At 38.0% G+C, this 14,793-nt stretch overlaps 1 protein-coding gene across 1 annotated transcript; it reads right to left on the bottom strand.

Moving 5' to 3' along the window:
* Positions 1-3,632: 3,632 nt before the first annotated feature.
* On the bottom strand, positions 3,633-4,798 carry LOC6652543 (odorant receptor 59a). Its single transcript, XM_002074605.1, has 2 exons — positions 4,104-4,798; positions 3,633-4,047 (listed from the first exon to the last, which is right to left on the bottom strand). The coding sequence occupies exons 1-2, from the start codon at positions 4,796-4,798 to the stop codon at positions 3,633-3,635; spliced, it is 1,110 nt and encodes a 369-aa protein (XP_002074641.1).
* Between the last annotated feature and the right edge of the window lie 9,995 nt (positions 4,799-14,793).

Genomic DNA, 14,793 nt, shown 5'->3' with positions numbered 1-14,793 from the left:
TAGCAGCCATTATACGGATGGTGTTTTGGCTTTTTATGGGCATCAGGCGCACTCTCAGCCCGGCCAGGCCGAGTTTGTCATAAAGTTTTTGGGCTATAAATATAAATATTTTGATGGGTAAAGGGGAGTTGGGCCTCAAGCTTTAAACAGAGGCACAAATCAGTGGTCGAATCACATGGACCATACTACCAGTGGTAGTAGATGAAGCGGCAGAGATGAGGAAACCACAAATTGTTTGACATTTGGCACTGGCACATTGCTTCTAAAACTCCAAAGTCCTAAGCGCAATCCTTTCAACAACTCGGAACTGAGATCTGGAAAACTGTGTTATTGTCACTTGCCACTGGCAGTTTCTGTTATTTTATACTAAAGTTTTCCGACTCACAAGTATACACACACACACTCTCACACACACACACACACACACATACAACTTTTGTTGTTAATTCGTGCAAGTTTCTGGCAAGTATTTACGTGCCTTGGCAAAGACAGAGGGAAGTAGATGAATGGTGAGACGGCGGAGTGGAAGGAGAAGGCAAGAGGCTCAGAGTCAGGCTGGTTGCTATGAAAGTTTTGCATGTTAATGGCATAGTTTAGGCAAATGTTTTTACTGACACTTCCCCACTTTTCCTGCTCTGCCTCCGCCTCTTCCAGTTTCTTTTTGGTGCCGCTACCGCAGCCTTTTGGAATTCCCGTTACTTGTATTTCTCAACGAAATTAACTTTCACTCGCCACATCGAGCCGCATAATGTGCCATTGCCGCATCACCTCGGACCACCCCCTACGTATAGGGTACTCTCTCTCTCTCAATCTCTGTCTCCATTTCTCTATCTTATTCACTTTCTCTTTATACTCCACGTTAAGTGACTTTCTTATGCCGGTTATAAAATTCTCCATTTTATACATGCTTGTTTGTTGGGCTAGCATATGGTAGCTGATGTTCGTGCATGTGTGAGTCTACATATGTACATATGTATGTGTGTACATTTGTGTGGGGAGATAAACAGTTGCCTCCGCACAGAAATACATAGGCATAGTTGCGGCTAAATATTCCAAAAGACTATGAAAGCTTGTAATTTACTTAAGTATCCTTTGCTCACCACCCATCACCTCAGACGAACTTACCCGCCACCTCTCTAGTCATCAAACTTAAGCCATTGACAAAAGTTTTGGTGTTGGCATAGTTTGCGTATTTTTTGATTTGCCTCAAATTTGAAAATGTGTGTTTTTCCTGAAAACTTTCTTCTTCCTTTTTGCTTTGCATGGTTTCTGCTGATCCGTGTTAAGTTCAATGTTGTGTGTGTGTAGCAATGTCGGCTTTGTGGGTGTATCTTCTTATAAGAAAACTATTAATTCGACAACAAGCAAGTTCTGTTTGCTATTTGAAATTACTTTTAGTTTGTTTCGTTTCATTTCAGTTTCCTCTCGACGATAATTGCTAACTAATTTAATGCAAAGTTAACCAAACAATATAAGTTAGCTTATTGGGAAATTGATTTAACCACCGGATGTTGCTGTCGTCGATGTTGCCGCTGTACCTGTTGCCGCGTAATAAGCTTGAGTGTTTGAGTTTGCAGTTCGAAACTTGAAGTGGTCCCCCATATACACATACATACATATGTATGTATGTATATACACACGTTCGTACATACATAGATGAAGCCAAACTCACTTGCCACATATCCACTTGTGGCTGCCACAGAACCAGCAGCAGCAGCAGCAACGATAGCAACCACTTGCACGGCAATTGTATTAACATTTCGCTTAACAACGAATTACTGAAATGGCCAAAGCCAATGGGGCCACTTCAATTGAAAGAACACTGTGAAAAATACACAATAATCGGCAGGTGATACACACCAACTATAAGTTCAAGATAGTAAACGCTACTACTTGTCTTTTGGGTTTAGAGAACAGTCCAACGAATTCAAAACGTTTTGACTTTCCGATAAGTTGAAGAAGTTGCCTCAAGTTGATTAAATTTAAGTTTGGCTAAGGCCAATTATAAATATATATATTATATATAATTTCCCTGATAAATCCACTGGGGATCACATAGAATCAAATAGATAGAATGTCAAATATCTTAAGGATATGGCAAGAAGAGAAAGGTCAAAAGTTTTATTTAAATTCTAATATAATGAGGCGAGCACACACAAATTGTATTGCTAAAAAGGCTCAACAGATTTTCAACTATGTCCTGGCCAAACTGAAACATGACTCTAACTGTCTTGTGAAAAAATTGTCATTGCACTTCAGTCATGGTTAACAAGACCAAAAAATAAACCTACAAAAGCCACGCTGACCAAATTTAAAATACATTCTCGGCAATTCCTCTTTAACGACTTATTCAACTTAGTTCTTTCGTCTCGTTTCCGGGTTATATTTTTTTCTCAGTGCACAAAGTTTGCCAACTAACTTAAGTTGCCGTCGCAACCATCAAATGCAATGGACTTTTCAAGTAACAGTTTGCATGACTTACAGAGTTTGGCCAAGACGAACATGGCCCTGATGCTGATGCTGATGCTGATGCTGATGAGAATGATGATGATGATGTGGATGATTATTATGATGGCGGTCCTGACAAAATGGCGACACTGTCAGTACTCCGGCTCTGTTTGCCAGCCTCAAATAAGTAAATGAAGCAAGTGGCAAAATACAATTTGCTCTATAGAAGAAACAGCTGAGTCTGCTAAATGCTTGAGAGGTGTCCTGGAAAGCTTTAAGAGAAGCACGAAAGTAGTTTATTTGCCAATTTGTGAGGTGAGGAGAGGCCTTTCCTCTTCTTGTCTGTTTTTTCTGTTTTTTTTTGGGTGATATTATTTTGATTAAAAATTAACCACTGCCCGGGCATATTTCGTGTGGAGAGTAATTTAAGGCGTGACTGGTCGAAGACCGACAGACGAGCTGACTGAATAACTACGTGCCCTGCTTGGGGAATCAACAACGAAGCGAAAAGAAAATGGAAAAGGAAAATGAAAGTGAACTAAATGCGTTTTGTAATAAATTCAAATCAACTTTTGGCTGGTGGCTGACTCCAACCCGAAACACATCAACATCAACTCACAAATCGATGCCAAACCCAAGCTGGCTAGCCTGGATATAAATTGTTGCTGGGCTTCGAACCTTTTCCTGTATTCCAGCTCCATCCCAGCTTCATCTCCATCTAACTCACCCATCTCCTGCGCATCCGGCTCCACGTTTTACAATGTTAACTTTGCAGATTCAACATGACTTAGTGCCGGACTTAAGCGCATTACGGGCTTTGGCCCCAAACACAAAGCTCTGCAAGTCTTTTAATGTCTTATCGTTGTGCAAATAAATAAGCGAGCGCCAACAATAGCAACAACAATAAACCAGCTATAGGATTGCTGTTATCCTAGTTGAAGCAATTGATTTGTTTGCCGCCCACCTAAACCCCGTCCCCTGGGATAGAACGATAGATACAATGCAAATTTTCCAAGGAGTGATTCCAATTAGCTGCTGTCGGCACATGACTCGTGTCCCATTGGCAGAATCAATTATCATCCATCGCATCTGTTGGCCTCCTCCCTATTCGCTCTTCCAATTGAGCAACGGAAACTTTAAATGACTTCCGCTGCTTATGCTGTTGCAGCTCTGATTTATTGACCTCACTTTCTCATTCGCAGGATGATTGTGAACAGTGAGTAGGCAAATTTTAAAGTGGAAAAGAAAGTGTCGACATGTACTCGAAGCATTCCCCCCGCCATGGCTGTGCTCCTTTTTAAGGAGCGTTCCACGAAAAGCATAAGTTTCCTCTTGAATGTCTTGCTCTGGTCCAGCCAATTGCAGCTAAAAGCGGCATAGTGGAGGCGTCCGAACCAAAACTCGTTATCTGTGCCAAAGTAGCAAGTGGGAAAGATCTGCAGAGGCATGGCCATAGCGTAGAATAGGAAATAGATGCGCGACATCGGTTCACTAACGAAGAAGAGCAAGGCCGCAATGCCAATGCAGACATTTAGGGCAGTAACAGCGAACTGGATGAACATGGGCAACGACATGAACGCTTCGATGGCCCTGAATAACCTATGGAGAGATGGGTTTCGATTACATGTTCTGGGGATTCTAACAGACCCACTTACTCTAGCAAATGCTTGTGGTCAGTTATGCAGTTCTCCAGCTCTTTTTCATCGACAACCTGTTCGAATCTCAGACATAGCATCTTAATGTGGGCAGAGATCAGACACAGAACGACAGCGGGGAAACAATCGCTCACATAGTTTTGCAACAGTTGAAACGAGATACCAACAATCTGATAGACATTGGCTATATAGAAGTTTCTGGTTGATGAAATCCAATCAAATGGAAACCACGCAGGATACATGAGAGCTCTTTGCTCTTGGAACAGAAAAGACAGCTCCGCGAATACGGCGCAAGGCAAGTAGATGCCAATAAAAATGTAGAGAATCATCCGCTGTTGATTCCTCAGCTGACTGTAGATGTTGATTTGTTTGGGGCCGCTAACGCGTTGATCAAGTTTTCGCAGCAGATCCTCTATCTTAGACACCATCTCGAAGTTATAGGCGTAGATTAGGAACTTGAGTGAACAAGCCAGGCAAGTGACGAATGTGGTAAGATTTAGAATATCCTCGGTCAAGGTTCTGTTGCGGAACAGCGACATGCCCAGATGAAATGGATAGGCAATGGTCACCAGCAGATTGGCCAGAATGGTGGCCACTCTGTATAGGCCTCGCCATTGTATCTGCTGGTGGGCCGAACCCAAAACCTTCCATGCTGTCCAATGGCTCTTGAAGAAACTCAAACTATTGATGTCCATAATGGGTTCAACTGATTGATTCCAATTCGATTTAGTTGCCTTTTATACAGGGGATAGCTAGCCTAGTAATTGGTTGTCCCCTAATTATATAATTAAGTTTGCGTGATCATAGCAATTATGTGAAGTTACACACCTGCTTGGCTCCCTTAAGTGTTTCTCATAGTCAATTCAGGAATTTGTTGGCCTTTGAGTGAGAGCTTACATGATTGCAATTAAAACGCAATTGGGAAAATGATAAAATGGAAAATGGGGTAGAAAGTTTTGCATGCCATGTGAAAAGTTGAACAAAAATTTGCATATTCAAAATGAAATGTGAAATAACATTGCATAGTTTCAGGTTACTTTTCGACAGCGAAACTTTTTTATTTATTTATTTTTGCCCCTCTTTCTCAGTATCTTCTTTTTTGGAAAGTGGTTGAAAAAATGCTTTTCATAATTAATGAAACTGACAGGAAATGTAAATGTAAATGTTTCGTTTAGTTCGTTTTATGGCCGCTGTCTGCTCTTGTCAGCGGTTGCCTCTCTGCCGCGAGTCTGTGTGTGAGTGTGAGTGTGAGTGCGAGTGCGAGTGTGTGCATCAAATCTGCTACGCTAAAAAGTATGCTACACAATTTATGGCGCATTCGCTGTCAATTTGGCCAGCCAAGTTATGGCGCATTAAATCATGGCGAATGGTTCAAAAATGTTCACTTGCAATTAGCATGTCCAGGGACAGCAGCAGAAGATTAAAAAACAAAAAGCCATGCGGCTGCCATATTGTTGACAGCACCATAAATTGTTGCATGCATGTCGAAAAACCAAATAAAAATATAAATCGTGGGAAAGACATAACACAACATATGCACATATATACATATGTTCTATGTATGTTATGTGGCTCTCGTACAATTCGCCTAGCCCAATCTGGAGTCTTAATTTGTCGTCGTTTTAGTTCTTGTTTAAATGCCAAAACTTTTACGCGCTTTTTTTCAATTTGCCCCATGCATAAAATTGTTGGATTTTTCAATGCACTGCCATTTCTATTTATTCTTTGTTCTTTTTTATTCTCTGTTCTGTAGAATGTTATTCACTGCACCAACAGAGCGCCAGACTATTGAAACTATAGCCCAATTATTCGAAATAGCAACAAGCATCTAGTATGGAAAATATCACACAAATATTTTTTTCTGGAATGTCTATTATTAAGGGGTCCATAAGCTGAGACCCATCGCCATTAAAGCGCCATAACTATACCCGCCAAATGTGAGCTATACATGTTCATATGAGTGACTATAAAATTGCAAAACAGCGTATTAATTAGGAAATAAGCTACGAGTGCAAAGAGGCCTTATCATGGGCGTAGTCCGAAATTTTTGTTAGCAGTGGATCTTTATATTCGCAATTATAATATACTGCTATCGACAAGATCCACTGAACATATTTCAAATGTCTTTTCTAGCTAACACTAAATCAATTTTCCAATTAAAATATATAGAAATTCATCTCTTAGCTTTGGCGATTGCCGTGGATATGGCTTTATAGAGTTAATTGGTTATAGAAGGGATTATAGGAAATGATTAATTGTCTTACTGAAAGTATTTACTGATAGAAGCCCATAATATAGTATATTCTCGATTAGCATGAGAAGCTGAGTCGATATAGCAATGTCCGTCTGTCCGTCGGTGTGTATGTGTTTTACTCAGCCATCTTAAAAGCTATCGGGCTGAAATGGTGCTGGGTCAGATCAAGTATTAAAATCTTTAGGGTCGGAGCACTATATCATTTAGTTGTATACGAAAAGTAGGTGAAGCAGTTGGAGTATCGCTATTTACAAATGTGATAGTATTGGATACATCTTCAAGTTTTTATGTTTGATTTATTAAAGTTTTATTAAAGTTATCTGGCGTAGATCCGGCTTTTTGATAAAATGTATTTTTGCTTTGACGTTTATAGGTAAGAGAAACACAAAAAATATCAAGGGTATAGTTCGTCTCTCTGTAACCCAAATGTAACTTGCAATAAATCAAAATGTTTTCAAATAACATAGTTCGATGTAGCGTGAGAATCAAGTAAAGGATACCAATCTGAATAGCACATATAATAATAGCATCTAATAGCACCTAATAGCATATATAAAAATTTATGTACCTCGTTGAAAATTTTAAATAAACTTCATCTGAACAGATGAAAAAATATATACTTTATGGGATCGAAAAAGCTGACTTCTTCCTGTACATAGATATGATCGTTAATGTACTAAGATTAAAAAAATGGTTCAAGTATCAGACAAAGTGGGCAAACTTTGCCAAACACCTTTCGGAATTCTCTAGAAATCATTGTAGTTGAATGGTATTTCGTTCCATCGACTGACACCATTAACTATAAACAACAATGAATTCAGTTAATTAGATTCGCTTGAAGAGCAATTGACGAAATTGTGTAAAATGGTTTATTTTGCAAATTATTTTAAGAAGTTTCATTTGAGTTAATTTGAAATACCGAAATATGACACCCCAGTTGCACTTTTCCATAAAGGGGTGATTACACCTGCGGCTTGCCCCCTTTCGCTCTAAACGAAACTGGCATAGCTACAACAATGTAATTATCATAATTAAAAGTCTGCCCCATCGCCAAAAATAAAAAATAAGAGAAAAAACAAAAAAGGAGGGAGACGACGACCACGAATTTCCTATTAAAAGCAGCGCACAATTTTTACGACAACAGCAACAATGACAATGAGAGCAAGGGGAAAGAAGGAGATGAAAGGGGGACACAGATGCAGCCGCATGGTTTCCTCTGTCTGGGAAATGACTGCATTATTTTGATTGAGGTAGTTCACTAATTGTAAAATCTGGCACATTAATTGCATTTCTCTGTTTTCCCGTCTCCCCAACTGCGTCTCTATCACTGCCATGCAAAGGAAATTATCAAGTAATTGCTCTCCTCTAGCCACTTCCATTGTTGTTGTTCTTGCTGTGTAGCTACAATGCATTTCTTATCAGTTGCCCTTATCAGTTGCTTGCAAAATTCACCATTCGACAAAAAAGCCGGACATTCGGAACTCAACAGCTGAGATTTAGGCTCTGCGCATGTCCTGGAAGTAAGCGACAGTGAGTGGAAAACATCGAAGTTGTTTTGAACCACATTAAAGGGCGCTAGATTACTTGATATCAAACTTTAAAAAGTAAATATGCCGAACAAGTATAAGTAAGAGTTAAATTCAGCAATTTTCAAAAAAGCATCGAATCAATTAATTAAAGTCAAGTTCATTGATAAATACGCCTATGACACTCAGATGGCCATTTCCGTCTGAAAACCAAACCATGACAGATGATGAGAAACAGTTAAACATTAAACTGGCTTTAATATTTCTTCATTATGGTAATGGTCGAGAAAATCAAAACTAAATTCCAAGGACATACAACTCATACCCACTCAGAGTAGTAGTGGCCTTCTGTTATTCATGTATTCGAGTAAACATTGCAAAAGATATTTTGAATTTGATTTTGAAAATTAAAAAGTGCATTACGTAGGGACATGAAATCAATAGACTAAACGGTTTCGTTGCAAGAGATTTTTTCAAAATTGACTAAAAATCTTACATTTGCGTTTCTGTTCAGAAATTTCATATTCGAAAAGAAAGAAATTAAGGTCAAAGTATGCCCAATATTTAACGATTTTGAATTATACTTTAAATAAGAATATTTAAAGATGTGGTGTGTTAAAGATGTATATTGTGGAAATTTGAATTAAAAATTATGAAACCATTTATTCTATACTAGAGCATTGCATAAAAACAAAACATTTGGTTCTTGTTTCAGAGCTTCGAGTGAGAGGTTTTCCACAACATAATGAACGAAGAACTCTAACAACAAAATTGCGCTTGCTATTTAATGAATAGTTTTGTTTTTATACCCTTGCAAAAAGGGTAATTTGAAAGGGAAATTTTGCATGTAGGCTTATATACTGCAGGCGTTGTATATCTCGGATTCAGCCGGATCGGATCACTATATCATATAGCTCCCATACAAATGGCAAAGTCACGAACAGTGACTTTTCTTAATAACTTCGTTATTCTCTGAGCTATTGTCATGAAATTTAATATTGGTGAGTGAATTACACATATAAATGACTGTGCCAAATTTGATCAAGATCTGGTGACTATATCATATAGCTCCCATAGGAACGATCTTTCGAAAACAGTGACTTTTGTCAATAACTTCGTTACTTTTGACGCGATTGCTTTCAAATTAATTATTTGTTAGTTTAATATATCTGTTAATGACTGTGCCAAATTTGATAAATATCGGGTTACTATATCATATAGCTCCCATAGGAACGATCGGTAGAAAACAGTGACTTTGATCAATATCTTCGTTATTTCATATGCTAAGATTGTAGGCCGTTCTTTCGCAAACATTAAACTTTTTAGCTTGAACGATTTTCCATTTTGATGGCTATAGGTAAGGAAAGAGTTACCAAAAAAGTTGCAAGGGTATACAAACTTTGACGCGGTCGAAGTTAGCCCCAGCCCTCTGGTTTTGTTTTATTTTTTATTCGTTTTACAGTTTTTATTTTTTGATAAATTTTTCATGTTACAATTATTGTGTTCAAATATATAACAATAATATAATTTATAATACTAATAAATAATTTACAAATTTTTAGAACCACTAAGATACATTTCTTCCCGTTATTTGGAATTAAACACTTTAATTAATAAGAGTAACAAACATATTTAATAAGTGTCGGATTAATTTAGAAAAAAAATATTAAATAGAAAATACATAGATAAGTTAATTTGAGTTGGCGATATAGCAAAATATATTTCGCTAAGCGCATAATGCTCTTAATCGCTTGACTTCAAATCTTTCTTGGGATTTAAGACGTTTGGCGTTTATAATGAAAAAGATATCTGGTAAGCCCTTAAAAAGTTATTCAAAATTATTGTTTTTGGAATCTTCAGAGTCCGTCTTAATTTAACTATTTGAAGATGCTGAATGATGGGATCGTGAGATTTTGTTAGTTCCTTATTCTAACTATGCTTTCAAGCACTCGTATCAGTTGTTCATAGTATTAATCAGTTCAATCATAACATGTTTACGACTTAAGAGTTATGCTCTTTTTTTAACTGTCCTTTTCAACTTGTTGATAACACTTTTTGCTAGAAATGAGCTAGGGAGTTTAGTTTACATTAAAAGTCAAATAAAAAACTAGTTTATCCTGGATTGTTGAATGCTTACATTTAAAATGTACATTAATTTGTTTAAAACACAAGTAAAAAAATTATTTTGCAGTCCTTTCATCATGTGCAGATGGGCTAATGTTTACGACAAGAGGATGTTGCATGCAACAGTTTAAGGTTTGGAATGGTTGAGTTCTTATCAAAATCTCTCATCATAGATTGCACTTCCAGTATAATCAACGAAACATCGTAAAAACATCGCAGCCCACGAGCTTACTAACCTGCCTCAACGGCAACGGGGACGGCTTTCACTTTTACACTCGCCTTTGGATTCTGTCCCACAGACCCACAGTCGAGTCGGCCGAGCCAGGCCGAACCAATTGGATTGCCTCGGGTTTGAACCGTGGTCGTTGTCGTCGTTACTTCAGTCGTTGCCGAGTTCGTGTCGAGGTGAGTTTCGTTTGAACGACGAGCCAGAGGAATCTTTGATTTTGATGATGGCTAACGTGATTTTCAGTTCGTTTTTAAACACGTAGCGACGCGGATGTGTTTATCCAGATCAACTCGTCACAGAACGTTAAAGTCTGAGATCAATCCCGTGGAGCCAAGTGGACAAGTGTGTGGGATCGCATTGCGAATGAAGTGAAAGTGCAACCTTAAGACAAATCGAGCTTATTAGTTTAGTCATATCAAATACATCAAATCTAAGCAAATTAATGAGTTGGATTCAAATTTAACTAAGAGAATATATAATTAAATATATTTACGGGTAAGCAAAATCTCAATTAGGCAAAATAGAAGTGCGAAAAAAACACTTAGTTTGTTTACCAACCATTTAAGGACGAATTATTTTTGACATGATTTACTTCCTTCAAACCAAAAACAAAAAGAATTCTTTAACAATTTTACGCGACTATCCTTTAACTGTGAAATTTTGTTCCTTTTTTGTTTGTTGATTTTAACTTGTAGTTGCAGCTGAAATTCCTCTGTTTCGTCTAACCTTTCGAATGGAGAACTATTCGAAGCTTTTTATTGCATACCTCTAGGCGCCACTTAATGAGATCTGCATAAGAAACAAAGTAAAGTAAACGAAGCAAGGACTTTGCTTAAACTCATTGATTGCAACCGATTTGCATAAGTAAATATTTTTCTACAATGTGCTGCAGAAATCGAAGAGTGCCTGCAAATCAGTCTGTGAATTTGCAAATCAACACAACTGATGCATATGTATGTATGTATGCGTATCGAGACACGATCCGTAATGCAAGCAGCTTCTGCTTCAATTCAATTGTGCAATTTTCCATATGCCAAAACGCTTAACTGGCCAGACATGCAAATTCCATAATAGCAGCAAAATCGAAATATATCGAAATAAAAAACGATTCATAATAAAATCATATTTCCCCCTTTCCACCTCTAATAACCAACGTGAATTTCCCAGCTGCGGGCATTTTATTCTCCTTGTTTTTTATTTTATACATGGCGTGCAAATGTGCCGCCGGTATCGAAGGGGTGCAGAGGCGTCACAGAACACAGTCTCAATTCAATTACATTGAAAGCTTGTTCGGTTCACAAAGGACATTCACACACTCACAAACACATACACGCGATGAAGGGGGATAAATTCCATTATTTGACAATATTTGTGAATGCAACACAAAAAAAAAATAAGAAACAACGAGAGCGAGTGAAAAAAAACATTTTTAAACAGGGTTTGGCAATGCAGCCCAGTCACGCCCCTTTTATCAGAGCCAGTCATAGGTAAGAGGGTTAATGTTTATAGGGGAAGCAGAGCAGCTCGAGCGTAGCAAGTCAATTAATTAGGCAGAAAGAGAGAGAGGCCAAAAGGCGCAGGCAACCATTAAAAGCGAAATAAGAAAAAATCGCTCATACGCCTCGGATGCCGCCTGAATTGGGTTCTTCCCGTGCGCAGCACAATGGGCACCAGACGAAGTGTGAAATTGTATTTGAGCCAGTTTTCTCCCGTTATGCCCTTGCATGAGCCAGAGTCAAATTCTTCCAGCATTAGGACCTAGGTAAATTAATTAAACTCTTTTGTTTTAGTCAAAATTACAATTAACGCCTAATTAATTCCGTACATTTCTTTTCGCGCAAAGCATAAAGTCCTTCTCTGCCTGAGAAAGAAAAATGATGGGGGACACGAGGACAAGCAAAAGGAAACGGAAATGGACAGCTTGAATGTCATTAAGCGGATTTGTCTCGAGCATGTGAAAAACCAGCCAGCCATCAACTCAGCCATCCGGCAGGCAAAGTTATTAGATGCTCCATTCAGCTTAATTGCTTCCAGCCGCTTCGGCTGTTGCTGTTGCTGGTTCTGATGATTGTTTTAATTTGAATCGCTTACCTGCACGCACTCATCTCTCGTCCCCAACATCACTGGCCAGATCTTGGGACTGGTATGGGAGCTGGGCTGTCCCAGTCAAGACCATGTTCAGAGATGGTGGTTGGTCTTTCCATTTGCCACTTTTCCTAACTTTCTGTTTTGCATACAAATGGCTTAAATGCGCGCTACTGCTTTATGAATGCAAATTTACCCAACATCATGCTGATGCCTGCAGTTTTTTTTAGTTAGTCACTATCGCGCTGACCCATGCTGAGTTGAGCTGAGCCATGCCAAGCGGAAGACTAACGGCGGGACTGACTACTCACACGACCACGATTCAGTCAGCCAGTGAGCAATTCAGCCATTTACAGCCATTTGCATACACTCTGAGGAACCTGAATAGATAACTCGCTGTACCTATTTCATGATTTTAGTAATGCGAGAATTCTACAAACTGTTATCTGTTCATAGCCACGCCCTTAAAATATTTATATATACCTTCCTTCATTGTCGCTAACATTTGATTGGAAAATGTCAAAATCTCAAGGCGAAAAAAAATGTTGAGTGTTGAAATAATGGATAAATTAAAAGTCTAGCAACTCAAATATCATATATAAACAACTCATCATTATCCATTCCTTAATGTGTTTTTCTATAACTTTTGTTGCTGATCTGTTGCCCAATTATTTTAAAGGAATTCTAACTATTAATGAAGATTAAGAAACTTAGCAATTAAGCTAATATGTTTAACAGATGCATTAGATATCTCGGAATGAATTGAAAAATACAGAGTTCTTACTCCGTACCAAACAGATTTTAGTCCATATTTTTGCTGGATTGACAGGACTAGTACGATTTAATTAATTGACTTAAATATTAAAAAGAGTTCAGCAATCTTTTTGGCCAGTTTCTCATTTCCCTTATTAAACGGTAAGGATATTGCTTGTTTAAAATCTTTAAAACCAAACAACAAGTTCCTTGCATTCGGAAAAGTTTTCCCCCAAGTGTACATAGAGTTTTCCCCCGCCCTCATATTTAGCAACAACACAAACAGCTCTAAAAGAGAAGTCAGCGGGAAATTCCATAAACTGGCCGCTGGCATTTGGCAGCTGTTTTTCTTTTATATTTTCGTTGGCCTCCTTTTTGGTGTTGTACTCTCCTTATTCATTTTGTTGCTTTGGTTTTCCTTTTCTTTATAGGTTTCCTCTGCTTTTTGCTTTGTTCTTGGTTTCTTTAGGCTTAGGTTGATATTCTAGACATTTTGCTTAACTCAAAGATGTTGTTTCTAAACGTTCCACTAGGCAGCAAGGATGCAAGAGGAACTGAGTTCTGAGTACACGTGTTCAGATTCAAATTCCATTCACATATATATTGCTTCCCGAAATGCTTTTACTTTGGGATTTTAATGGCTTTAGCCGGTTCCTCTTACTCGCACCGCACCCATACCCATACGCCAATCCAATATACGTGTGTATTTGTCAGGGTCGGAATTATTTGCATATTTTTATAACTACTTAATACCGCACACCATCTACCACCCACAGGGCATTATAATTATGTATAAAATACGTTCTTCCATCGTCCGCTGGATTGTTTGTATTCTATTTAATTATTATTTTATGTAAGCGCTTAATGCGTCAAAATTGTTTACACAACCAAATGTAATTAAAATAAAAAAAGAAAAGAAAACCCACAAAAACAAAAAACGAGGCAGATATAAAAACGAAATGTGTGGGGTTAAAGGAGGCAGACAATTATTTGATTGCATTAACCTGTACAGGCAGTTTGCAATTAACTTTGTGACTTTGGATGAATTTGTCATACCCTAGAATAGTTTGGACTTGTAGAGCATTTTGACTGCGCTTTCACATTTCGTGAATGAGAGAGCATTTAGAGTCTGTTTACTCTTGAATATTTCCATTTTATGGTTTGCCAAATCGGATTAGGCGGCTGCACTTTAGTTTCGGTTTCAGCTCTACTTGCCAAATTATTATGCCCCCCCTACCCCCACCCTCTCACTGTTTCTCACACACTGAATCTCTCTCTATCTCTCTCTTTTACCAGCTTTATATAAACATGCTTCTCTCTGTGAGTCTGTGTTGAGATTACTTAATAACCAGCCAAACAAACAGGAAACTCGGATCACTAATTCCGCTTGAAGGACTCTCCTATGCGTGTGCACGTGTGTCTGTGTGTGAGTGAGTGGGTAGTGAATGTGCTGTTAATTAAATGAAAATGTTGGGTGAAAGAAACGAACTAAAACTCATTTAACTAAACTGTGTTCAAATTTTATGGCATAAAATAAACACTAATTTATTGGAGAGCCAAAAGTTTGTTCAGAAAACTGAAAAAAAAAATTTGGAAAGTAACTCATCTCTCCGACTTTGGTATACCATGCACGAAGTAAAACAGCTTGTTAATCACACGCTGTGTATGATATTATATTGCATTATATAATATTTGTACCAAATTCTGTCGACTCTTATA

The sequence above is a fragment of the Drosophila willistoni genome (assembly GCF_018902025.1).
Source record: "Drosophila willistoni isolate 14030-0811.24 chromosome 2L unlocalized genomic scaffold, UCI_dwil_1.1 Seg168, whole genome shotgun sequence".
NCBI classification, from domain to species: Eukaryota; Metazoa; Arthropoda; class Insecta; order Diptera; family Drosophilidae; genus Drosophila; species Drosophila willistoni.
This window is presented reverse-complemented; position numbering and strand designations above follow the sequence as displayed.

What these genes read in the sequence shown, in the direction of transcription:
- LOC6652543 (XM_002074605.1), bottom strand. Translation starts at nt 4,798, where the DNA reads ATGGACATCAATAGTTTGAGTTTCTTCAAGAGCCATTGGACAGCATGG. An exon ending in GACCACAAGCATTTGCTAGA is followed by an intron (nt 4,048 to 4,103) that starts GTAAGTGGGTCT and finishes ATCTCTCCATAG; the next exon opens with GTTATTCAGGGCCATCGAAG.